Here is a 26,100-nt window from a genome sequence, read left to right as displayed (position 1 = left end):
TTTCTGTCAGGTTTGTTTCATTCTTAAACACCAAATAGAATTTTATTGCATGAGTGAATAAATTATTTGGAATGTGCTGTAACTATATTTCTATGTATAAAAAAAGATGAAAGTTATAAGCCAAAAAGGTAAAGGATTTGAGCAACTGTATTAAATATTGACTTTTTAAAAACCAACCACCTATTTGTGTTTTCTTTTCAAATATTTCTTCCAAATCACAGGTGATCAGTTATAATTATTCTCTTAGGTTAGAATGCTGGGAATAGGAGAGAGGAAATGGAACAGAAACCTATGTGGTTTATAAAAGATCTCACATCAGCTATAGTGGTAAAGTGTAGGGACTACTAGAAACTAAGTTCACTCAAAGGAGAGGTCCCACTTGACATTATTTAGTCCTTTATTTCTATCCCTTCAAGCCCAAAATAAGACTCAGTGTATGTGTGCATATATGTGTTGTGTGCATGTGTGAGAAAGAGAGAGAGTGAGAGAGAATAAACATAATTCACACTACAGTGCTACTTTTTTCTCTAGGTGCAACAGGATTTTCATTAGGGAATCTGCTTGGTTAGTGTGTATGATGATAGAGACACTATCTTAGACCTGGTTGTCAGAACACTCATTTGGGAGAAAGGCGTCGTGCAGAGGAAAAAAACCCCACATTTTTAATGAAAAACATAAGTTCAACTTAAAACGATGAGGCATGCATTCTTGTGACACTAATTATAACTTTATACTTCCAAAATTTTTAAGCAAAGTATCGCTTAAAATGGGTAAATAATAATGGTAAATTTTTCAGTATTGTATCAGAAAAATTGAAACAAAGTTTGAACAATTACAGTGCTGGGTTCCATTTCAGTGGTTTCTTCTGAGAACTAAAGCAAATTAGCTCAAGAATCAGTATTTTTACACTCTGGATCTTTTGGCTTTAAGTGGCTTTTGAAGGGAGTATCCCCAGATGAGAAACTTCTAACACTCCTGCCGAGATGACCTGCTTGAAGAACTGGCTGTCTGATTAACTATTAACTGCTCTCAATAGGATTAGATAATTAAGGACATTGATGACCATTAATTAGGAGGAGGGCACATTAATTTGTCACTGGATAGGGCCCTTACAATGATTTATAGGTTAGTGCTACTTGCAAATGTGAAGGGAAAGAAAAAAAGAGAGAGAACCATGAAGTCACCTTATCAAGTGGCCGGCTAAAGAGGGCAGAGGGTCAAAAAAGGGCCAAAGTGGTCACTTAAGGGTGAAGTCCCAAACACCAAAGCAGTGCCAAGCCACATTGACCATCATTTGGTGATGAAGTTAAAATATGCTAATTTATTGGTGGCAATTCTCTCTTTTTATGGTTTCAAGCAGTTAAGACAAGTGGCCTGCTTAAGAGCTTTTCATTTGAAAAGAGATTAAACAAAATGGTTTGTCAAGGCTGCTTGGCTGTTTTATGTCTTTGTTAAAAAAATTGCACCGACTATACTGATAACTATCACATCACCCAAAAGCCATCTCTCCCTGAGCATTTATTTCGTTAATAAATACATCAACTCTAATTGCTTAATAGTGCTATGTTCATTTGCTCTTTAGCAAGATTAAGTTGAAATAAATCTTTTGTACCACTACTTTCTGTCACTACTGCTTGCATGAAGGTCACCAAAAAAGTTTCAGTTTTGTAGAAAATTTGATTAAAGACCCTGGTGTAAATTATATTTTGTTTTGTTCATCATGGAAAGTGGAAAGGTGAATTCACTAATAGTAAAGAAAACTGCTTTTAGAATGTAGATAAGGATCGTCTTTACTTAGCCATACACAACTGTGGGTAGCATTCACACTCCACACACAATAATCACAGCTCATTAACATTTAATTAAATATGCTTTTGAAAGCCTTGGAAATATGCATGTCATACTTCTCATGTAAGTTTGGAGTTTACTTTGAATAGACACTTAAAATCATTTTTTACTATACTCAAATGATATGTCACTAAAAGAGAAAAAAATAAGATAGTTCTAAAAACATTATTCTGTTACACTGAAAGAACTTAAGAATATTAGCAGGAAACATCTTCTAAGAATTTCATTAAGTAAAAAAATGTATATATATATATACATAATATATATGTATATATATATATATATATATACACACACACACAGACCATTTAACCTCAAGTCATGAACTAAAATACAAAAATTCTCTCTTACCTCAATGGTGAATAGCTTCCTTTTTAATTTAAAAGCTAAGTCTTTGACATCAGATACATCATAAATCAAGTTATTAAGCCGAGGAATCTGCCGGATATGAATCAAACCTTGTGAAAAGGAAATTAAAAGAAAACAAAATTTAAAACACTGTCTTAGATGCATAAAATTAAGAGTCTTACAGCAGAATCCTGTAAATTTACACACAAGCATCCTCCCCTTTTAAAACTGGAGCTTACTACCAGGAGCAATGAAGCAAATGCTGTGATTATACTCAAGTAATCAAGCAGAATAAGATAAACAGAAATCCTTGTGCGAGGAAAACTAATTGCACTTTGGTACAGAAGTACAGATGTAAAGAGGGATCTTAATACTTGTCAAAACTACAGCCGGTTTGTGTGTGATTTTCTCTTGTATTTACAGTAAGCAAATATGGCTATCACCTTGCATGCTGCCCACGGCACCACTGAGTGATCTTTATTTTATTAAATGCACCAGTAAGCAGCCAGCAAAACACGGCTTATGGGTTACTGATAACCAGTGAAGCACTAATGAAAAGTATTTCATTTTGTACCTTATTAATGACTTGAGCAAACCATTGAAGAAAACTACATTTCAGAGCACACTCTAGGATCAAACTTTAACCCCTATGCCATCCCAAGACACTCATTTCTGTGCCATGTTAGACCTTTATGTAGCTGTTATAAGCTTTGTAACAGTGCTAGGTAAACCGTGAGCTTTGGCCTCTTGTCAGTAGAAACACTTGCTAATTTCTTCTGACAAGGGCACTGGATGCCTTTTGTGCAGCTTAATGCAGTTTCTGACTAAACTCGGGGTCATCTGCCACAGATGAAGACATGGAAGATTCTTCAGTGCATCTCTCTGCCTGAAGCGCATCTCTCCGCCTAACTCAGCCCCTATTTAAAAATCATTGTCCCAAAGACATTGATCTCTGTACATGGGGGAAGAAAGCAAATCCAAATCTGAACAAATGAGATGCCTCTTATTTAAAGAACTGTTTCTCTAGTATACAGTTGTGTGTGCGTTTGAATGCATAGGAATGTATGTATTCGTTTTAGCTTAACAGGGTAAACCTCTAGGTTCTTAACTTTCAAAATGGTCCCTTCAAAAATAATTCACTGAAATATCTGATCTAATTTATTAAACTTAAAAAAATGCAAAATATGTTATGAAGACAGTTTTTAGATGCAGATTAAAAATATCTTAAACAGAGCTATTTAGTAAAATACATTAGAAATGAGCACATCGGACTTTCACTTGCACATTCCTCATTTTATCTTGATATGTATGTGTTGGTTTAGCCCTTAAGTCAGGAGGCCTTATACAATGAATGAATAACGGTTTATCTTCTTATTAACAGAAATGTTACTTCTTGTCAAAGCCACTCATGAATCTGTTCCTAATGATTTATCGATTCAGGGATTTCAGCACAAAACATCATGGCCTTTCACCCTTGAAATGTTTTAATCAAAATAACGGTCTTGGAATATAAAAAACAATTTACTAAATTTATTAGGTCATAATATTTACAAATGATACTCAGATATAATTTATTAAGGCAGTATTTAACTTGAGTTGTTTTAAAAGAAAGTGGAAATAAAAACAAATGAAAAAAAGTCATCCAGTTATGAAACAAATAAGTGCTAGGGATGTAATGTACAGCATGGTGACTATGCTTAACAATAATGTGTTATATATTTGAAAGTAGCTAAGAGAGGAGATCTTAGACTTCTTGTCACTAGAAAAAAAAATCATTGTGAACTGTGTGTGGTAATCTATGTTAATGAAACTTAACTCTTGCAGTCATTTCACAAAACATACACCTATCACATCATGACTTTGCACACCTTAAACTAATACAATGTGATATGTCAACTACAGTTTAACAACAAATTAAAAAAATAGTTTAATCTTAATAGTCCTCTTCCTATAATAGTAACAATAATGGATTAAATAATTATACATAGGGCTAATCTGGGCATATAGCATACACAGTTATGCAAGTTAATAATCATGAGGTGAATTATTTTATGTAGCTTTTGTTCATAGCTTGTAGTTTCTAGCCTTTGAAAAATACTTGATTGTTAGATTATACTGTTCTATTATTTTTTAAAAGATTGTATGCTGACTCTTCAAAGCAATGGTGGTTATCATATAAAGTATCTTCTAATTTTTTTTTTTTTTTGTAGAGTCAGGAATTGTTATAGTCCTGCAATCACAATCTTATATAATCTTCTAGCAGGGTTCAAATAAGCTATTCAGTCTTTAGAGGTTTCCATGGAAGTATAGTAGGTCCATAATAATAAAAACAGCAATAATTGACATTTACTCAGTATAATAGGTAAAAATCATTCACCATATTCTGTATTTTATTTAGAGATGAGATGTACAAAATTATTAAACCTTTCCTATTTCAATGATTCTATGTAAGAATCTTTATGTTTAAAAAATCTCCAAATTAACCAAATGACCAAAATATTGCTAAGAACTTCAAAAAATAATTAAAATCTGATTCGTTGACCTGTATTTATACTAGGATCGCAATATTATAAAATCTCCTCAAAACTCAAACAACAAAATGAGCAAAGTTCAAATATAATCAAAGATGTTCACTTCATGAAAATGTGACTAACTAGGACTTTTATAACATAATAAATATGAATTTTATTTATTACATAGGTAGGCTTTGTAAAGTGTAAACCACTACACAAAGCTGTTATTAATGGAGTTAATATGATATTTATTTCAAAATGGCTAATAAGTACAACTAATTTCATGACAGCTTTAAGTCTCTGGGACAATAAAATATTTTTCTGACTGAACCATGCCTTAGTACATGGGTTGGACTTATTTCAAGCAGTTACCATAATCCATAGTCTTAATGTAGTTTGGTGATAAGCTGCCATGAAAGAACGGTCAGGAATGGAAAACATTTGACAGATGTATTATAAAATAAAATTCTTGCTACTTGACAGTAGATACTATGACCGGATACAATGCTTCCAGGTAAACCTAAAGGCAACCCAGGGTACTCTCTTCCCGTTATAAAGGTGCTGCTTACCATGATAATCCTTATATAATGGGTTGGTTTCTCTCTCAGAACCAATGAATGATTCCAGACCAACTACTGTATCTGACAAGTTTGTAACACGAGTAATAACTGCTTTATTCTGTAAAACAAGAAAACAAAACACTCATTTTATGTTTAAAAACATAATATGTATTCAGTGCCATTATGCCACTTCAGTGAAAATGGTAGAGGAGATAAACTATCAACATAGAGGAGTAATTCAAAGCTGCCACAGGATGAAAACTGGATGAAAATATGCACTTAATTGAAAATTCTCACCCATGTAGGTATGCTATTCTAGTTGGAAGAGCTGAGGGGACATACCTTATTTTTGGCAGGGAACATAAATGATTATTTTTCTTCTGTTTTAAGGGTCAAGGCTACCTTTATCCTCACACACTATTCTTTTTCAAATTACTTTACCCATTGGAAAATCTGACATCAGGATTCAGAAGCAGAAGATAGTACAGTATAATGTGGTGTAAGGCAAGGTTCCACTATCATCTGTCAACTGGGACCAGGTCCCAGCCCTGTAACAGCTGAGGTCCTCTGTATCATTTCAGAAGCACGGAAGGGTCCAGCTAAGAGACTGCAACATGGCTAGCTCTGGAGTCTTCTGTTCTCTCCTTCCAGATGCTGCTATTTGGCTCTGGGATAACAATAAAGGCAAAGAAAAGATGGTAGAAGACTAACGCTAGACTAGTAGCCTATGCTTTCTTTTCCAACACAACCTGACATGAACCAAAAACATGCTAAATAATGCATTGTTAAAAAAGGTCATATTTTAAGTAGTGAAGGTTCTAAAATGCCCAGAATTTCATGGCTATAAAAAAATCATTAAAAATATAATCATTAAATACCCCATAGGTTCTCCTGAATTGTATTATTTAATGGAGATTCAGTATTTCTTTTAGCCCCTGACAGAGTGATACGTCAGCAAATGTTTCATATGTTATAACGTCTTTCATATGTTGTAACATTTTTGCTCTCAAGTTCTAGGTAAGTTGAAAAAAATAGTTCTTTGTAAAATTTTATAATTTTGAAACTCCCATTTTATACCCTGGTAATATCTACCAGTTTAAAAATAATCTTTAGAAAAGGATGGGAAATGTAAAACAGTTAAGAAAACTTTAGTTTGATCCTATGACCCCTGTTAGAGGAAAGTCTAATGAAAGTGAATGAAACACATTCACTTTCTGAAAACATGATTGACTACTGAGCTTACTAGTATTCCTCTGTTTCTTAAGTCCTCTAGTAGAGATTGCATAAGAATGAAAAACAAAAGAAAACTGGTCAATGTTATCTGACTCAGTCTGAAATACATAGTAGTTTCTGTCACTAAACATTATGCTGAAATGACTGGTTAACTCATACCTAGGGCAGTATTTGGAACTCCTCTGTAAGTGGAAATGTGTGCTGTATAAAGAATATTTTGGCCTTTGAATCAGTGCTCTTAAAAGGAACCAGCAAAAACAGTTATCCTTAATTGGCTTTAATACTCTTAATCACGTGGGTACCAAGTGTAGAAAAACAAACATAATTTGAAAATGCCTATTTTTTTCTAAGGCAATTTTTCATTCAATGGTGGGAAAATAATACAGATTGATTCCTTACTTTCAGTTCTATGCCACAGGGGATGGTCCTACTCCAGGAATAACAGGGGCTTCAGAGGCCATAAACAAGTTCCTCTCAATATTTCTTTAGCCAAAGACCATTATATCAAACTCATCCAGGTTGGGTTTCAGCCAGTTATTCTTCACCCAAACAAAAATGTCTGCCAGACATTCCAACAGCTGGGAGACAGTTCACAATGAGTCAACTTGAAAATGATTCATTGTGCTGAGTACTGAACAATGTTGGGGTGGGGGTGGGGTGTGGCTGGGTTGGTTGTAGAGGGTGAGAACAAGTGGGAGATGAAGAATAACCATGTGGTTCTCCCATGAAGAAGAATCTTAGATAACAACCAGCAGGCTCTTATCATTTCATTTTTAGGATAAACTCAACTGGGAAGAGTACTCCTGTCATGGACCCTCAGATGAACAAGCACTTATAAAGGCTACTGACAATATTTCTTAATCAAAAGGTCAGATTTCCTTTTATCTATAAATAAAAGACTAAACCTTTGTATCTAAATATCTGAATCTAAAATGATAAAAGTTAGTTTTGTTAGAACTCAACTATTCAGATATGTAGTGATATAAGCTAGGGCTTTTTCAATTATTTTAATAATAGAAGTTGTAAGGTTTAAGGATGGAATTAGTCTTCCATTCAAGTAGTATATAAGCAAGGTCCTGTATATTTAGATGGACACCCTGACATTCAAAGAAGGTTTCTTTCTTTAACCTTAAAATTTACTAATAAACCACTTAACACCCTGTAACATTTGTCAACATTATAAATCTTTTTAGGGTAATTTATGGGAGATTTTAAAAAATCAACCCTCCACTTGGTGGAGAAAAATTAATGAATTGCAAAATAAAGGATGTATACAGGCTGGGTTTAGAAATCTCAGAAACTCATTCATATATTTAATTTATTGTGTTTCTAAGCTCTATCAGTTTATACTACAGTTATTAATTATAAACTAAATTTGATTTTAAAAGCTTTGATGAAGTATTAGAGCAAGAAAAAAGTTTTAATCATTACCACAAAGTAAGATATATTTAACAATGACTTTACTGTTTTCTGCACAGCAGTTTTGAAAGTTTATGTAATGTGGTAAGCTAGATGGTGAAAGTTGACAGATACTAAAAAAATGTCTATAGAATAAAAAGTACTGGAAATTATGTAAGAATAACATCTAAGTTTCTGACTGAGATAATCTTTATCTTAATTATAAACTCATTCAGTATTCCAGTGATGAGATATTTGGGCATGTAAATGTACATATTTTTTAAAAAGCTGAAATAGTGTTACAGATTCCTTCTGTACCTCCAAGATGCATAGGACGTATGGTATACTGACGTAATCATATCTTAACAACCACTCTTGTCAAAAGGTCTCTCAAATCACAATGCTAATACTAAGTGGTCTTTTAGATAAAGGTAGGCAAATTTACTTAAAAGAGTCTAAAATTAATAGCTTTAAAAATCCTCCAAAGCATAACAATCACAATTCACTTTAGGGCGAATGCACTATGGACAATAAATTGTCATAATATAATTCACAGTGTTCAGAAAGCTTTAGCATAATGCTCTGAGCAGAGAGGCCTTGAAACTGGAACTTCCACATTCTCATCTTCACAGATTCTAAGTGTTTTTATGTTATTAGCCAAGATGCGAAGCCTCTTTGGTTTCTGCAGTATATGTGACTGGAAATGGAGAATCTCAAGGTATTTGTGCATCAATTACTGGGACATAAAGTTTGAGTAATTTTTGTGTTAATTTTGAAGTTGCTAACATTACAGTTTCTAATAAGGAGCATTTGAGTAAGGACATTCAGGATTCACCAGTAGGAGTAAATTAATGGTTATATTCATGCATGGCACAATGACATCACCCAAGTATGTACAATGGTACTGCCACCCCTCCTCCTTGCCCATCTGGATGTGAAAATCCAGGATGGCTCAAAAATCCTCCCTCTACTAGACAAATCTCCCTTCACTCCTGGGTGAAAGTTGTCAGCTCTGGACAGTAGCCAAGACATGACTAGGAGGGAAGCCAGAAGAGAAGAGAGCCGGTGTCCAGGAGTTTTAAGAGTTTGCTGGCAGTCTCAAATAGCATTGTATTAAGTTACATAAAAGGTTCTTAAAGGTTCTTAAAACTTGCAGTGCAATTTCTTAATTATTTATTTAGATTTAAATCATGTCAAATGCTGTTGCAAACAAAAAAGGCAAATCAAAAGGCAAATCAAAAGTCCAGTTGGTCATTTTTTACCCCAATTTTAATTTCACAAAATATTTCAGTTTTTATTTTGATTATTTCTTGCTTGGTTTCATAGGATGTTTCCTGTTTTCTTTTATAGAATGGTAACCTCTTTATTAGGATATGCCAAATCCATTAAATGGATTTTAAATAAAGGAAGATTAGTTTAATGCTCCCTTGCAATTCAAAGCTCATTAAACCAAAACTATGAACTTCAACAGATAAAATTCAACTACTGCCACATAAGCTCCCTCCATTTTCTAATAAAAATAGTTGAGATACCTCTTTAGAGTAACCAAGTAACAATCAGAAAACCTAAACCCTGAATGTTTTCTTACTTTCTTTGACCCAATTATCTCAACAATATAAAAAGATACAGTTTGTCCCAATACAAAGTATACTGCCCGGAGAGATTTTTAACAAGAGATTAAAAAGTAATTAACCAGTCACTTAATTATTAAGAAGCTTGAAAAGAAAAAAAATCAATTGACAAAAACATTTATGCAATGGCTCAAATAAGTTTTTGAGTTACTAAAATAAGAAAGGTAGCAAATATACAACATAAAAGGTAGAGCTTCCATTTGATATATGGCCCACACAACAGATTTGGGACTACAATAGTGCAAAAGCACTACTAAGTTAATATTGAAAAGTTAAAGAAAGATTTAAATTACTTTATGTTTGAACCTATTACATGATATGATGTGTGTCTATATGTGTGTGTATGTTGGGGGCGGGGGGGGGAAGAATCTCAAGAAAAGCAAGTATACTACTCCACAGCTCACGTTATAACATTTTTCTGAGAAATAATATGCATAGAAACACAGACATACTAGAATTAATGACATTTCTTTGTCATGTAATTTTAAAAAGCTTGAATAAAAGATAAATCTAGAGATATGTAATGCGGTATTTGTTTTTCTATGCTTATTAAGTTCTACATTCTTTAGGATTGAGACTATGAAGTAATAAAATTGTTTATACTGTAAGTTTTTACAAACCTTCCATCTTCCCCAGAGTTGTCATTTACTCATAGATTAAATTTTTATTTTATAAAAATATTTTATAGTGGGAAAAATAATTCTGTTCGTAATTATTTTGAGTTTAAGAAAGAATATAATTTTATCAAATCAAGTTATACTAATAAATATTTATAATTATAATACCTTAGTAAAGGTATTAGATTAAATCTTTCCAGATTTAATACTGAACTTTTATTGAAATTCACATAGCTAATTTTAAAATACAGAGGAACTTGCATAAATTTTAAAAATTGTAGCTATAACACTCTCTTGGTAGCATCATATATGATATTTATGTAGGAACATCATAAACATATTTTGATTCATTGTTCTAATGCTTTAAAACATATCCACAAAAGAGCTTATTGCAAATATACTTAACTTCAAGGGCAAAATAAATCGCTAAATTGTCAAATTCTACTAGGATTAAGCAACGGAGCCACATCTTTTTGTGATTTCTATGTGTTCAAATACTTGGTATTCTAAGTTTTGGTGTGAAAATTTTTTTAAGAACACATGATGTTGTTTTCAGAAATATTACTTATATTTACACTGGCTTCAAATAGTACCTGCTTTGCAGAACATCAGTTTTCTTTTTTTTTTTTTTCCAGTTTTCTTTTCAATAGGTTATTCTATTAAACATTTTAAAAAACTTAATATTCTGAACACTCTTATACATGGGGTAAGCAAAATATTATAATGAATAGGGTCAAGAGAATAATGGTATAATATTCAAAATTAAGTTTAGGTATTTTTACATAAATGATAGTTTCATACTACACATATGGACATTTGCATCTTTGGTTTAAAAATATATAATGGGTAACTTCTTAAATCAGAAATTTGTTGCCTACTACTTTCTACTTGAAACTGTTAAAATGTAATTCACAGATGTCCAAAAGCTCATAGCTTGCCTGGAAAAACAATTGCTAATATCCAAATATCAAACAGAGCATCCAGCTGATGTTTGTGATGCAGTGGTAGGTTAAAGATACTAAAGTTTAAAATCAGCTTAGAATAATCCCATATTGAGTATAAAATGATAGCCTGTCATCAGGAACAGGCTGACAGAGCCAGGTCCAGATGGGAGACTGGCTGGGAAAAGAGCTGAGGCAGGTGGGAAAATGATGGGAACCTGACGGCAGACAGGACTACTCCCTCTGCTGGCAAGGTTCTCATCTGCTTGAATTTTTAACTAATGACTAGCTTTTCTTTAATTATTGAAGATAACACCAATAAATTATGTAAGGTCTTCCTTCTTTAGTTGGCTGTTCTGCATTTGCACATTTTCAAATTCATGGTATCCTATTTTTCACCAGATTAATTTCTCAGAGATATAAGGATCCAATGTTTCACCAGGAGGTCCAATTATTTATCTTGTAATTTAATTGCATCCTAAGCATAAGCAAATGTAGCATTGCTTTTTATAATATAAGGCCTTTAAAAATTCAGAATGCCTTTGATTTTATATTTGTTGATTTATGTACTTTCTTGAAGAAAAACATTTCTTGGGCTACCGACTTCACAATCTCTTTCTCAGGCTCTGCATAATGCCCCGTAATGAAATAATATAGAAATGAACCATATAAATCAACTATACAGGGAACAAGGAAACAGCATGTCACAGCAAAACAGCATAGATGTACAGCGCCAAACCTATCTGATAATCTAATGATCTGAGTTTACAGATATTATGTACTAATATGTAAGAAATTAAGAACTAATGTTTACACAAAAAATTTGTTAAATTTTACAGAAAAATTATTCAATATTTGATTTTCAATGTAAGTTAATAGCTGCAGCAAAAACATTTAGTAAAAATCTGTTCTAAGATTTTGGCCTACAACCAGAAGCTCCCAGAACAGGAGGGATCAGCTTTTTCACCCACTGTTCTCATCTGAATCCTGGCTTAAAAGCTATTCCAGCTCCCAGCTTTCCAGAAGGCTCCATCCCAGGAATCCCTGCCTGCCATTTGGTTTGCTGATTTTAATCTCTCAGGACTTTCTTACAGTGGCTCTACTATGCTGAACTGGCACTTGCTTCTAGAAGTGAGTTATTATTAAACCTGTAGGTCAATTGTGGCACTAACAACTCTTTGGAAGCTTTCAGCCACAGTGTACAATTTGCTAGTCTAATTAAATATTAATTCTAAGTGTTACATTTTGTGGCTAAGAGCTTTTATTTTCCATCATCAGCCTGGAAGAGAAAGAGGTTACAAGGCTAATTTAATCTCTCCCCTTGTCCTCCCCAACATTAAAGATTAACTACATAGGGTGCGAAAACATTATTAAAGAAGCAGAAACTCTTTATATAATAATAATGCAATTAATAGCAAAAGGCTAAAACATAATGTTAGGATATAATATATGACCTGGTACTTAAAGAGTTTTAAATTATATTTAGTTACAAGCACATTTTCTTTCAATATTAAGAAATAAGTATCTTTTTTTGAAGATAGTAATCTTTCTTTAAGAGAAAGTATGCATCCAGGTATATAAGTAGGAAAAACTCAAAACTTACATTTTCTCACAGGTATTTTTCAGACAGCTTGTAACACCAAAGATTAAAAGCTTAGTAATTTTATTTGTTAAAAAAAGGCAAAATTAAATAAAGTTGTATCTATTTTCTGTACATAAAAAGTGATGAAGTCAAAGATAGTTTATAATAAAAATAATTAACATTAAAGATCCTTTTTCCTTTTTTCTTCTACCATGTTCAAGTGGACTGAACACAGAGGTCTCTTTCTGCTTCTGTTCCCAGAACAGTTGTGTCCATGCGTGGACACTGGGCATTATAAAGACTGCAGTCCAACAGCCAAAGATTCCATATGCCCTAACAGATGACTCAATCTCCATACTGTGATGAGACGTTTCACTATTTCTATCATTGATATATTTGAAAATTTTGGCTCTAAACAGTACTTTAACAACCACCATCACTACAACGAAATACAGTAGGAATCACTGTATGAAATGTAATATCACAAAGTTATTTTAGAACAAAAAAGTTTTAAAATTATTTTTCTTTTTATAGCTTGCTGAATATGCTTTGGTTAGATTAAGTATAATGAAAGATTTCTAAGTGGTAATTTTTCCCTGTAGAGATACACATTTATCTTATTGACCATTTCAAATATCTTGCTCTTATTTAATATGCATAGTTACACTAAGGTAAAATGTTACGTACTCTGCAACTAATTGTATATATAGACAGAAACTTACAGATAATTTGGAGTTTATTTGTATAAAAAGTTTCAAACATCCTTGGCCAAGAAAGTAAATTAAATACATCCGTAAAATATATATAAGCTAAGATTTCATTTAAAAAATTAATCAGATACCAGAATATGTAATATAAAACAGAAGAAAATAAAAACTGGAGCTATAAGAATTACAGATTCTTATAAGTAGCCTACAGTAGCAAAGTCTATTATTTGCTATTGTGAAGAATAATAGATTCTTTTACAATGCACCAGACTCATATGAAGTTACTAAATTTTCAAAGATTAAATTTGACACATATGGTGCAATATTAAAATAGGTTTAATACAATTCAGCAGAGTTCTTAAAATTGCTTCTTTTTACACTTTTAAAAATGTTAATTTCTTACAAGCTACTTCAGACTGGTTGAAAAGATCTAGAAAAATAAAAACCAGATTCTCCGTTGAGAATACCTTGATTAAAGAACTCATGAAAAACTGACAGCCAGAATATCTAACTTTATCTTCTAGTAATTGGTAACTATGATCAAGAGATTAAACCTAATCTCTAATTTTCATCCTTAAATATTGTCCTTAGCAAAGTGCATTTAAACAGACCACTTAAAATAGATTACGTTATGTGACAGAAGGTGATGCTATGCTTCCTATAATGACACTCTTATCAACAACTACATTAAAAATATTTTCCAAAATTTTATAGATGTAAACTCACAAAAGTATGTTGTTCCTTCACCATGTAATTATTTTTAGTTCTTGTTTTAAAAATAAAAGATTTCACACTGAGAGAAATTCACAAGGCCACTGGAGTCCACATTTCATAATCCCATATTAGTGGTTAGTTCTAAGCAGTCCACTACCTAACTTAGAGTTTAGCTGCTAAGATACTCAGCATGAACACAAAAGTTTATGGATGTGAAAAGACTTGTTCTGAATTTCTCTATCTGAAACATTCATTCATTGCAATGGGTTCAAAGCTTTATTACCTTAATGTAAAATATTAATATGAAAATATATCAATTAAATAACTAAAACCTTCAATTTTCAAGAGACATTATAACAAGACGTTTTCTTCCTGCTTTCCTTCAGAAAATAAACTTTCCTTAGTATAAAGGAACATAGTGGTGATGGTTTTCTTTAAAGAGATAGATGGGGGAAAATGTCCACAGATCAAATTGTTGGAAAACTTTGGTTAAATGATAAAAACTGAATAAGACTATTAAATGACCAAATGCCAATGACAATAAGTCAAAATATGCTCTAGGCCACTTTCAAATGAGGAATCTATTTTGAATAAAATAAAGTTTAAATAGTTTATAAACTAATGTTCTGTAAGCAAATACATTAAATGTTGGCACTATTTTAGAAGTATTCTAGAATGAGAAAATATTATTTAATATTTTATCATGAATAATGTCAGAGAAGTTTTCATCCCTGCATTACAGTTAAGGAGAAATTTATTAGGTTGTTCTTTATATTTAAAAATTCCTTTAAAAAGTAGGATATGACAGTTTGAATAAATTAGCAATAATAAAAAGTAAATTTTCTTCCTGAAAGGGAAGCTCTGAGAAAGGCATAGAAAAATATCTCCCCACCTATTTTAATCAAAATTCTAAGTTCTTTGATATTTATTTCCTTACAGTTTCAGGTAAAAGTGTTTTTGATCAATAAAAACAAATCAAGAACAACCTGTCATAGATTGTGTAAATAAAATGCATTAGTTAAGAGAAATTTACTTTCATTTTACCTTACCAGTGAACTCATAATAAGGCACAAAGCTAATTTTTTTGGCATAAAACTTAATTTTTATTTCCAAAAAGAACAAAAGTTATCAGTTATCATTTTCTTCAAGCACACAATTGTCACTAGGAACTAAAAATGAAATTAATTTAAAAGGCAGAAAATGTTATATAATTTGGAGGTAGATGACAGATTTTACTATTAGTAAGCCAGTTCCCATTTATAAGAGCAAAAAAATGATAGTTTCATATCTTGCTAGTTGTGGAAATCAAACAGTACCCTATTGTAACTGTTTCAAAGGTATCACTTTGCAAAAAATCTCATTAAAAAGTTTTGAACGGTGCACAAACATTTCTAACGGTAAATGGGAAGAAGCAGTAGAATGTTCAATGTACCTGAAACAGAACCACCTTTAAGTTAGAAATTTATACTTAAGTTTTAAAAAGCTCAAGTAATATTCTCATACTTAAATAATACATAGTAAGAGTTTCAAGGTAGGGTTTAGTTATTTTTCTTAGATGTAACCTTCCCTCTTTTTATTTCCCCCCAATCCACGACAACCTTCATTCGACAACAGTTTTGAACAGTTGAGTTGTGAGAACGTGAGCAGCTGCTGTTATTATAACTAAAGGTCTGTCTACGGCTTGAGTCTGAGAGACCACATGTTCGGCTGTCCTCTCATCTTGCCATCCTCACCAATTAACTATTAACATGGAGGGCTGTACACATGCTCTGGGGGGCTCTTTAACAGGCTTCTTGGCGAGTGGAACAACTACACAGCAGGGATCTGGGAACTGGGTAATGCTGGAATATAGGGGAGCCGGCCGTAGTTCTGCTCTTTCTAAGGACACTTTACTCCATCATCTAGCATGTGACAAAGTTTGTATTTAACTTGGCCATTTTCACATATATTTTCAATACAATGTCTCTGAGCAGATGCCCAAACTATTTTCTAGAAAGAGACATATTAATATGAGTAATGTTATAACCTCACAGGGAAAATTGTTTAAGACAATACATTTATTAAGACACTCATAATATATTTGGTGAATAATTTTAGTGTTTTCTTAACAGATATTTAGAATTTATTTTTACACATTTGTTTCAACGTATGCTTGTTATTTTTTACCTGTGCTGTTATGGAAATAAGTTTTAACCCAAAGAAAATTAAAAAAAAAAAAATTCAAGTTCAAAGTTGTGAGGTTGAACACAAAATATTTCAAAGGCAAATTTAAAAATAATTCTTCTTCATTCTGCTTGCCAAAGTCTTATTATAACAATAAATTCAAGTCAGTTTTGAATCTATGTCATTATTTTCCCTATTTTAACTTTTCCTCCTCTTTGCAATTTCCTTAACTATGTGTTCCTTCCCTACAATGAAATTAAACATGGGAAGCATGCCAAAAGTATAATAAAGGGTAACTAATCATTACTGTACAAGTCTGACAGAATGCTAATAACTAAAGTAAGAACGCTGATTGGCTGTTTTACCAATTTAAGAGATATAGATATTTTACGTATTATTAATCTAGTGATATTTTACACGACATAATCAACTAAAGGTATCACAATTCTGTTACCCTATAGATGTTTAATTATATGACATTCCCAAAGATATGAAACTACACTTTTATTTCCTGCAGAAACCATTTTACTATCAAATTTCAAGCGCAAGCTTGCAAATACTTACATATACTCCTTTTCTGCTCCATTCACACTATTTTTTACGTTGCTGAAAAACCTCCACAAGGATTGGGATATTGTCTTATTTACTACTATCTCCCCTATATTCACTTCTATATCCCTACAAGTGCCAAGGCCTGCAATAAATATTTGTTAAGTGAATGAATAAGTTAAATTACCCTTAGACATTCAATCACCACTTAAATCCTGACTTAGAGTCTATAGGAATGGCACTGGTCATAGTGGAGAAGAAGCTGACATACAATGTTAAAAAGAGTCACGGTACAACATGGTGTGAGGTTACTATGACTTAGAGGGCCATCCGACTTCAGGCATGCTTCCTGGTCTGTCTCAGGACAAAGCTATGAGAAGACTGTCAGAGTCTTTCATGAAAAGAGAAAGAAAGCTGCTCATCTACTGCTTTGATGGACTTGTACACTCTATTTTTTTTGGTCACCTGATCTCTGTTCAAATTTTCAATTTTGGAAGTCTTTTTAAATAAGAATAAGGAAGGTAAAGATTGCTGACCTATACTAAGTGCCTGCTATGTGTCAGTAGTGCGTCAGCACATATCGTCGCTAATTCTCTGAACCTGGTCTTCTGCACCCCATTTTTATAGAGGAAGAAGCTGAGGCTGCCAAAGTTAAGACTTTACTAAAACCATCTGACTAATTTGAGTCTATCTGTCTGGAAAAGCCTTGTGCACGGTCTGCTTCTTAATTCTGCCGGTATTTTAGTACTTCCACGGAGTAAGCTGCCTACCATGGTAGTTAAGAGTATGGTAATTAGAGGCCACTGCTCTGGTCTAAATCCTACCCCTCTCTAGCTGTGTGACCTTGGGAAAGTCACTTCAAAAAAAGATTTTTTTTGGTCCCTTGTTTCCTTATCTGTAAAATGGAGACAATAACAGCACCAAACGTATGGGCTTATTTTGAGGATAAAATGAGTTAATATTTGAAAAGAGTTGAGGATTGCAACTGGCCCAGAGAAATCAGTCAGTAAGGTTAATTAAATAAACTCCCAGTTCCGTGGTTCTGTGTATTCATATGTCTTTGATTAGCATCATAAGTATACTGCTTCCAGTTCTTATTCCCTTTCTTTAACCTAAACATTGTGATTTTGCTTACAGTCTTTAAGAGTCATTTAGAGTTTTGTACCCTATTTACATCATGCTTGGTTTAAGCAAACTGTTAAATCTTATATTTTCTCCTAAGTACTTTGATATAAAAACAGGTATATGGTGAGATGTCATGCTCGAAGAGCAAAAGAACAATTTGTTTTTTTATTTATGTGATAGCCAGAAAAATTGCTGGGAGAAGAAACTATGGAAAATAGGAAAATTTTAGATGGATGAGTTTTTAAAAAAGATATTCTTTATTTTGAGGAAAATGTCTTAATTCTTACTCACATTACTTAACCTTGACTCATCACCAAGCCTGACCCTACACTTTCCTATTTCCATTTCAAAATAGTCTTTTTCCTGGTATTGTAAAAAACATAAATTTAAACTATATCTCTTCCAGTTATATAAAGTTTTAAATGTATCTATAAAATACCAAAATGCAAATATTGCATAATGTTAGGCCATCCAGTCCACCTTCTCATCTCAACCATTATTTAATTGGTGATATATATAGGATGACTTGAGGTAATCTGATAGTATGACTGCTGTTTCCTTATGCAGGAAAATCTGAAACATTTTCTTTTCCTTGTTCTTGGATTGATCCCTTTGGAATAAAGAAAATTACCCATATACATGTGTTTATTTCATAATTTTTTTTTGCAATTACACATAAAGGAATATGCTTCCATCCCTTTTCCTCCCCTGACTGCAATGAAACTTTTTACTTAATCTTTCACATGTACTCATTTGTCAAGGATTTTACAATAATAGTTTTCTCTTTAAAAATACTGAAAATAGCAATGTTAGCCTAGAACTCTTCTTCCAAATGGAAAGTTACTGCCATCAGAGTTAGTAATTCAAGATGGATAAAGATGTAATGTGACAGAGAGGAAAGAGTAAGTTATAAAAGATCTGAGTTTGATATTAGCTTTAAATATGTAATTAAATATGTGACTTTATCGAGTCACTTAATTTCAGTTTAATCACGTTTGCAATTGGCATCATGCCTATCCTGCAAAGTTCTTGTTATGATTAGGGCTGCTAGCTGTGTAACCTAACAGTGAAGATGCTGGAGTTTGGAGTCAGGGAAAGACATGAGTTAGAACACTACTGGTCTTGCCACTTATTCACTACGTGACCTTGTAAAAATAAAGGTAAGGCTTGTGGTCAATATTCAAGGACATAATGCTTGTAGAGTGCTTGGCATGTGTTATGTACCTAATAGTTTCAGCAATAGCATAGTTATAGTAGTAGTAAAAGTGGCAGTATTTTCACTGGTATCTGAAAAAGTTTCTTCCAAGTTTACTTATCATCACAATCATGAAGCTCATTAAAGCTAACCAAACTAATATTAAAGTATTAACTTTATAATGACTTAACATCATTAACAACGCAAACAATGTAAGTATGTGTACAATGTCTAAGATGATTAGAGAAAGGAATTTCCCTATGATGTTTGTGTGATTATAAAACTCACAATGTTAGGTTCCTGCATATTCTATAAAAAGCCCTTAAAGGAAAAATAGATTATCCTCTTATAAAATTATAAATAAATTCTACTGGCCAAGGAGGCAAAAATTAATTTCTTATTTATGCCAAACTCTTCAGTCATAAGAATTGAAATATGCTGGTATATCCTGTACAAAACTAAGGTAACTAAATGACATTTTAATAAGTTGTCCATTTGCAGAAAATATTGGGGTATGTTAGAAAAAAGATGCTACTAAAATCACATAATTTATAGTAAAGATTCAAGAAGTTTCAACAATCAGATATTAGAAATAATTTCCTAAGTAAGAATCATTATTTCTTTAACATTTATTGAACATCTAGAAAAAGCTTAGTTGCTGTGCTAGGAACTTTTATGCTTTATTGTCTTTAATGATGTATTATTATCATAAACCTAAGCTGGCAATAAAAAAAAATTATAAATATGTAGCCCTAACTTTCCAGAGACTAAAAAGTATTAGATATATAAGATTAAATGAAACCACATGTTTGTAGCAGACACTAAGTTCCTTGGTAAAGAGTCATACCTATAAAAAGAGAACTACTGAATGTAAAGTGTTTTGACATATAATTAGAATGTTAACTAATAACTAAAAAACTACTTGAGAATATGAATTAAAGTTGTGTAGAAAATTAAAATTGGAATATATTGATCTGTTAGATAAAACTACAAAACTTTTAGATGAAAACATAGGAAAAAACCTAGAGAGGGCAAAGATTTGTAAAATGGGAATAGCAGGGGAGAGAAACTGTTAGCCATTAAAAAAAATGATAAGTAAAACTTCATTAAGGTTAAAAACTTCAGCTCTTCCGAAGACACTGTTAATAGAAAAGGCCAAGTCATAGACTGGAAGAAAATTATTGCAAAGATATACTTAAAATATTTAAGGAATTTTACTATTCAATGAGGAGATAAATAACCCAAACCAATGGACAAAAGACAGACAAAAGGAGACAGGCAAATAGCCAACAAATATATGATAAGAATGCGAACATCATTAGTTACCAAGGAAATGCAAATTACCACAATGTCATACACTTCACGTGTACTACAATGGCTAAAATGTGAAAGGTTGAAAATAAAAAGGTTTGGAGGGATGTGAGTCCTAGAGAGATGAAAATACCCATGTATACAGGACTCATACATTAACATCCATAGCAGCTTTATTCACAATAGCATCCATCTGGAAGGAGCTCATGCCCATAGTAGGTGGAAGGATAAAGAAATTGTGGTGTATTTTTACATTCAAAAACTAATCAGCAATAAAAGTAAACTCTGCCATGTATAACACTAAAGATGATGCTGATATTAACCAATATGATTGTTAGACATTGTATAATGAACTGTGTAAAATATTTGGAAGATCTGTGTAACTCAGTGAATCAGCACCTTCCAAATGACCAAGGAATGAAATGTTGATATCTTCAATGGGTAAAAGACCCATTCAAAGCACAAGATAAACCAATGCCTTTTAGTGTAACATAATATGAAAAACTTCATTGATACCGTCTTTGATTCCACATTGTAATCAATGTTTATAATACTATTATTTTGTGAGTTTCAGTGTATATTGAAGAGGAATATCCACAATTACGTTAAAAGTTATTTAAAGAGTTCTCCTTTTTCCAACAATGTATCTGTATGAAGTCAGATTTTCATTTTTCAATCAAAATAATATATCACAATGGATTGAATAAGGAATCCAATATTAGAACCTGCTGTTTTCTACTAAGGAAAAATGTAAAAACAACGTTATTCTTCTTGCTAAAATTTTTTATTTTGTTTTGGAAAATCATTATTATTTATAATTGTTTAATCATTTTATTATTATTTTAACTGAATTCATAAAAATTTAAAAACTTCTGCTTCAGTTTCTAACATGGTAAGTATCAATAGATACAACCCAAATGAATAAAATTGTTGAGACTGTCCATTGTTCTTAAGAGTGTAAAGAGGTTCTGACATAAAAAAGTTTGAGAATCACTGGACTAAAGTTCTGCTCTGGTATCCTCATAACTCTGCTATCAGATTTACCAACTATTTTGTAACTTATCCTTTTTTTTTTTTTTTTTTAAATCAGCAGCTTTACTGAAATAACAATTCACGCATTTAAATTGTACAAGTCAGTGGTTTTTTTAGTATTCAGTTATGTGCAACCGTCACTCAAGGCATTGTTTTTTTTCAAAGATTTTATTTATTTATTTGACAGAGAGAGACACAGTGAGAGAGGGAACACAAGCAGAAGGAGTGGGAGAGAGAGAAGCAGGCTTCCCACCAAGCAGGGAGCCCAATGTGGGGCTCAATCCCAGAACCCTGGGATCATGACCTGGGCTAAAGGCAGACACTTAATGACTGAGCTACCCAGGCACCCCACCCAAGGCAATCTTACCACATTTTCTTCACCTTAAAAAAACCCCCAAACCTTCAATCTTTTTACAAATCACCCCTTCACATACTCAAGGTCTCTGTGTCCCTACATTCCAGGCTCTAGGTAACACTAATTTTTGGCTCTATAGATTTCCTTATTCAGGACCTTCACATTAATGAAATCATATATATATATGTTCTTTTGTGATGGCTTCTTTTATTTGGCATAATCTTATTTTAAGGTTCATCTATTTTGCAGCAAATATTAGTACTTCATTCCTTTTTATGGCCAAATAATATTTCATTGTATGGATAAATCACATTTGTTTATCCAGGTGTCAGTTAATGGAGATTCAGGCTGTTTCCATCTTTTGGCTCTAATGAATAATAGTGCTATAAAACATTCATGCACAAGTTTCTATACGGACACATGGTCTCATTTCTCTTGGGGATATACTAATGAGTGGAATTGCTGGGTCATATGATAACTCTATGCTGAATCACTGAAAAGTGCAAGACTGTTTCCAAAGCAGCTGTACCCTTTTACATTCCCACCAGCAGAGTATGGGGGTTTCAATTTCTTCACCTTACCAACACTTACTGTTACTTAAGTTATTATTCTACCAATCCTAGAGTGTGTGAAATAGAATCTCATTGTAATTTTGATTTGTATTTTTGATGATTCATAATGTTGGGCATCTTTCATGTGCTAACTGGTCATTCATCTACCTTCTTTCAAAATTGTATATTCAAATTCCATTCCCATTTTTTATTGAATTGTCCTTTTAGTATTGAGTTGAAAGCATTCTTTATGTGTTAGAGATACAAATCTCTATTCAGATATATGATTTGTAAAAACTTTCACGTATCATAATGACTTCTTGATGGTGTTCTTTGAACATAAAAGTTTTTAATTTTGAGATGCATCACTGGCTCAACTGGTAGAGCATGCGACTCATCTCAGGGCTGAGTTCAAGCCCCACACTGGGCATGGAAGCTACTTTAAAGAAAAAAGTTTCTAAGTTTGATGAAGTCCCCTTTGTCTATTTTCTTTTTTCATTGTTTGTGCTTTTGGTGCCATATCCAAGAATTCTTTGCCAAATCTAAGGTTATTAAGATTTTTCCCTAAGTTTTTTCCTAAGAGTTTTATAGTTTTGGCACTTACATTTAGGTCCTTGATTAATTTGAATTAATTTTTGTACCTGCTGTACTGTGTGTACTGTGTGTAACTTCACTGTTTGGCTCATGTGGCCATCTAATTGTCCCATCCCATTCGTTGAAAAGATGATTCTTTTCTTGTTAAATGGTCTTGACACCCTTGTTGAAATCAGCTGACCATATGGATTTAGTTCTGAACTTTCAATTCTATTCTGTTGACTTATATACCTATTTTATGATAGCACTACACTGCCTTTTACCATTGTTTCTAGTAAATTTTGCAATTGAGAAATATGAGCCCTCTTACTTATTCCTTTTTAGGTTTATTTTGGTTATTCTAAGTCCTCTGAAATTGCATAGCCATTTTAGAATCAGCTTTCAAATTTCTCCCAAAAAATTCACCTGGAATTCCGATAAGGACTGCATTGGATCTGTAGATGAGTTTAAAGATGATCATCATAATAATTTTGAACATTCTGATCCATGAACCTGGGAAGTTTTCCCTTCATTTAGATCATTAAAAAATTTTTTCAACTATGTTTTGTCGTTTTCAGAGTATAAGTTTTACATTATCCTTGCTAAATTATTCCTAAGTATTTTATTCCTTTTCATACTATTATGAATGCAAATGTTTCCTTAACTTCATTTTCAGTATGTAACACAAGTTCTTACTGTTTACCTCCCCATTAGAAGGTAAAGTCCCTGAAAGGAACCAGTATCTCATTCTTAAAACTTCCACTAATATAAAGTGGGCTATAGCATTACTAGTTACTCAAAAACAGTAAAGAATAAATGAATGAATAAAGTAGGAAAACACAGCTTCAATAGATAAATTTGTAAGAAATGCAGATTTTGGGTGCCTGGGTGGCTCAGTGGGTTAAGCCTCTGCCTTAGGCTCAGGTCATGATCTCAGGGTCCTGGGCTCTCTGCTCAGTAGGGGGCCTGCTTCCCCTCTGCCTGCCTCTCTGCCTACTTGTGATCTCTCTCTCTCTGTCAAATAAATAAATAAAATCTTAAAAAAAAAGAAAAAGAAATGCAGATCTTTTTCCCCAATTTGTTGAGAGGGAAGTATTTGGATTTAAGAAATCTTGATGTAAAAGGCACCTGGCTGGCTCAGTTGGGACAACATCCAACTCTTGATATCAATTTGGGGTTGTGAATTTGAGCCCCATGTTGGGGGTAGTGTCTGTAATTATTAAAGAGGCTGCTAACTTGAAGAGAAAAAAGTTGCTATGGTAACCCTCAGAAAGCTCAAGAGCACAAGTCACTGACAATGTATTCAAGTATGGTATACTGTCAATTACACTTCTCTCTCCACTTGTGCTGGAAGGAATATGGTGCTACATCAGACTATCTTAAAATGTTTTAACAGTCACTTAAAATAGTGACTTTTTCTTAAAGGAAAATGTGAACCTTTTCCTGTGTATTGAAGGAAAGCTCAAGGATTCACGTTTCACAAGCTTCATATAGTCCTTAAATAAAGACTCAGCTTTAACCCTCATATAGCATGTTTAGATACAACACCTTAAAATGGTATTTCTTTATCTCCTTAGAGAACTCCAAATTTCACTTATATCTCATATTTCTGTTAATGTAGTTAAATGTAGGGTTTGCAGAGAACCATGAAATCTCGCCAAGTACAGTCTTTGTTTCTGTGATTTGCTTGAACATGTCATTTCGGTTCAGACCTCAGTTGCAAAACAGGGATAATGCTTTACTTGTCCAAAGGCGGGAGCCTAGCACAGATGAGCTCCATGTCATTTCTAGCTCTAAGATAAAAAAATAGGAGATTTACTAGCTTTGAATGAGTTCCAGAATAAAAATCAGTTACATATTCTAGTATGTGGTTCTGGAATCAATTTTCTGGGTTCAAAGCATGGTTTCTCAAGTACTGAACACTGACCTAGTTTCTTAATTTTTCTGTACCACAGTTTCCTTGTATGTAAAATGGAGATTATAAAAGTAGTTACATAAAATTTTATAAGAAGCATTAGATCCTGACTTTAGGTGTTTTATATTTGTTAGCTGCTATCATTGTTATTACTATGACTTCCCAGAGAAGTAAAGGAAAACAAAACTCAAAACTATTCTGCTCTAAGTGTCATTTCAAATCATAGTGGTTTTTTTAAATTATTTTTTTATTATTAACATAGAATGTATCATTTGTTTCGGGGTACAGGTCTGTGATTCGTCAGTCTTATACAACACAAAGTGCACATCACAACACATAAACTCCCCCAGTGTCCATCACCTGACCACCCATCCTCCGCCCCCCTCCCCTCACAGTGTTTTAGTATGTGAGTTAGAAAAAATGATTTCAGGGATTTTGCTTATTTTGACTTTCACATTCCATTCACTGCAGCCAATTTTTAAATTACTTTTAATATTGTACATTATAGATATATTTACAAAATAATACCATGAAAAAATATATGATATAATTCTAGTTTCTCTATTACCTGTACAATAAAAATAATGATGAAAATTGTCCCAAACTTGCCTCTTGAATACTCTTTAAAAAAAAAACTTTTTGAGGGGGGCACCTGGGTGCCTCAGTGGGTTGAATGTCCAACTGTTGATTTTGGCTCAGGTCATGGTCTCAGGGACATGAGATTAAGCCCTGCATTAGACTCTATGCTGTGTGTGGAGCCTGCTTAGGATTCTCTCTCCCTCTTCCTCTGCACCTCCACCCTCCACACCCCTCCCCCACTCTCTCTGTCAAGGGAAAAAAATGAAATAAAAAAAGATAAAATAAAAGTTTTTTAAAGTTTTGTTAATTTAAGTAATCTCTACACCCAGTGTGGGGTTTGAACTCATGACCCTGAGAACAAAGAGTTGCATGCTCTTCTGACTGAGCCAGCCAGGTGCCCCAGCCTCTTGAACATTCTTTTTTTTTTTTTCCCTTTTAAATTTTTATTTATTTATTTATTTATTTGACAGACAGAGATCACAAGTAGGCAGAGAGGCAGTCAGAGAGAGAAGGAAGCAGGCTCCCTGCTGAGCAGAGAGCCTGATGTGGGGCTCGATCCCAGGACCCTGGGATCATGACCTGAGCCGAAGGCAGAGGCTTTAACCCACTGAGCCACCCAGGCACCCCCCTCTTGAACATTCTTAAGAAAAGGACTTTTTT

The 26,100-nt window shown here is 33.0% G+C and overlaps 1 protein-coding gene across 2 annotated transcripts in view; it reads right to left on the bottom strand.

Annotated features, from left to right (window-relative positions):
- The window catches only part of ELP4 (elongator acetyltransferase complex subunit 4), a 247,008-nt gene that overhangs the window by 119,955 nt on the left and 100,953 nt on the right, over positions 1–26,100 (bottom strand). For both annotated transcript variants that reach the window (XM_032359364.1, XM_032359365.1), the window contains exons 8-9: positions 5,279–5,387; positions 2,200–2,306 (exon numbers count right to left, since the gene is read on the bottom strand). In XM_032359364.1, coding sequence (XP_032215255.1) covers positions 2,200–2,306; positions 5,279–5,387 — 216 coding nt within the window. The remainder of the gene's footprint in view (positions 1–2,199; positions 2,307–5,278; positions 5,388–26,100) is intronic.

The sequence above is a fragment of the Mustela erminea genome, chromosome 9 (assembly GCF_009829155.1).
Source record: "Mustela erminea isolate mMusErm1 chromosome 9, mMusErm1.Pri, whole genome shotgun sequence".
NCBI lineage: Eukaryota > Metazoa > Chordata > Mammalia > Carnivora > Mustelidae > Mustela > Mustela erminea.
This window is presented reverse-complemented; position numbering and strand designations above follow the sequence as displayed.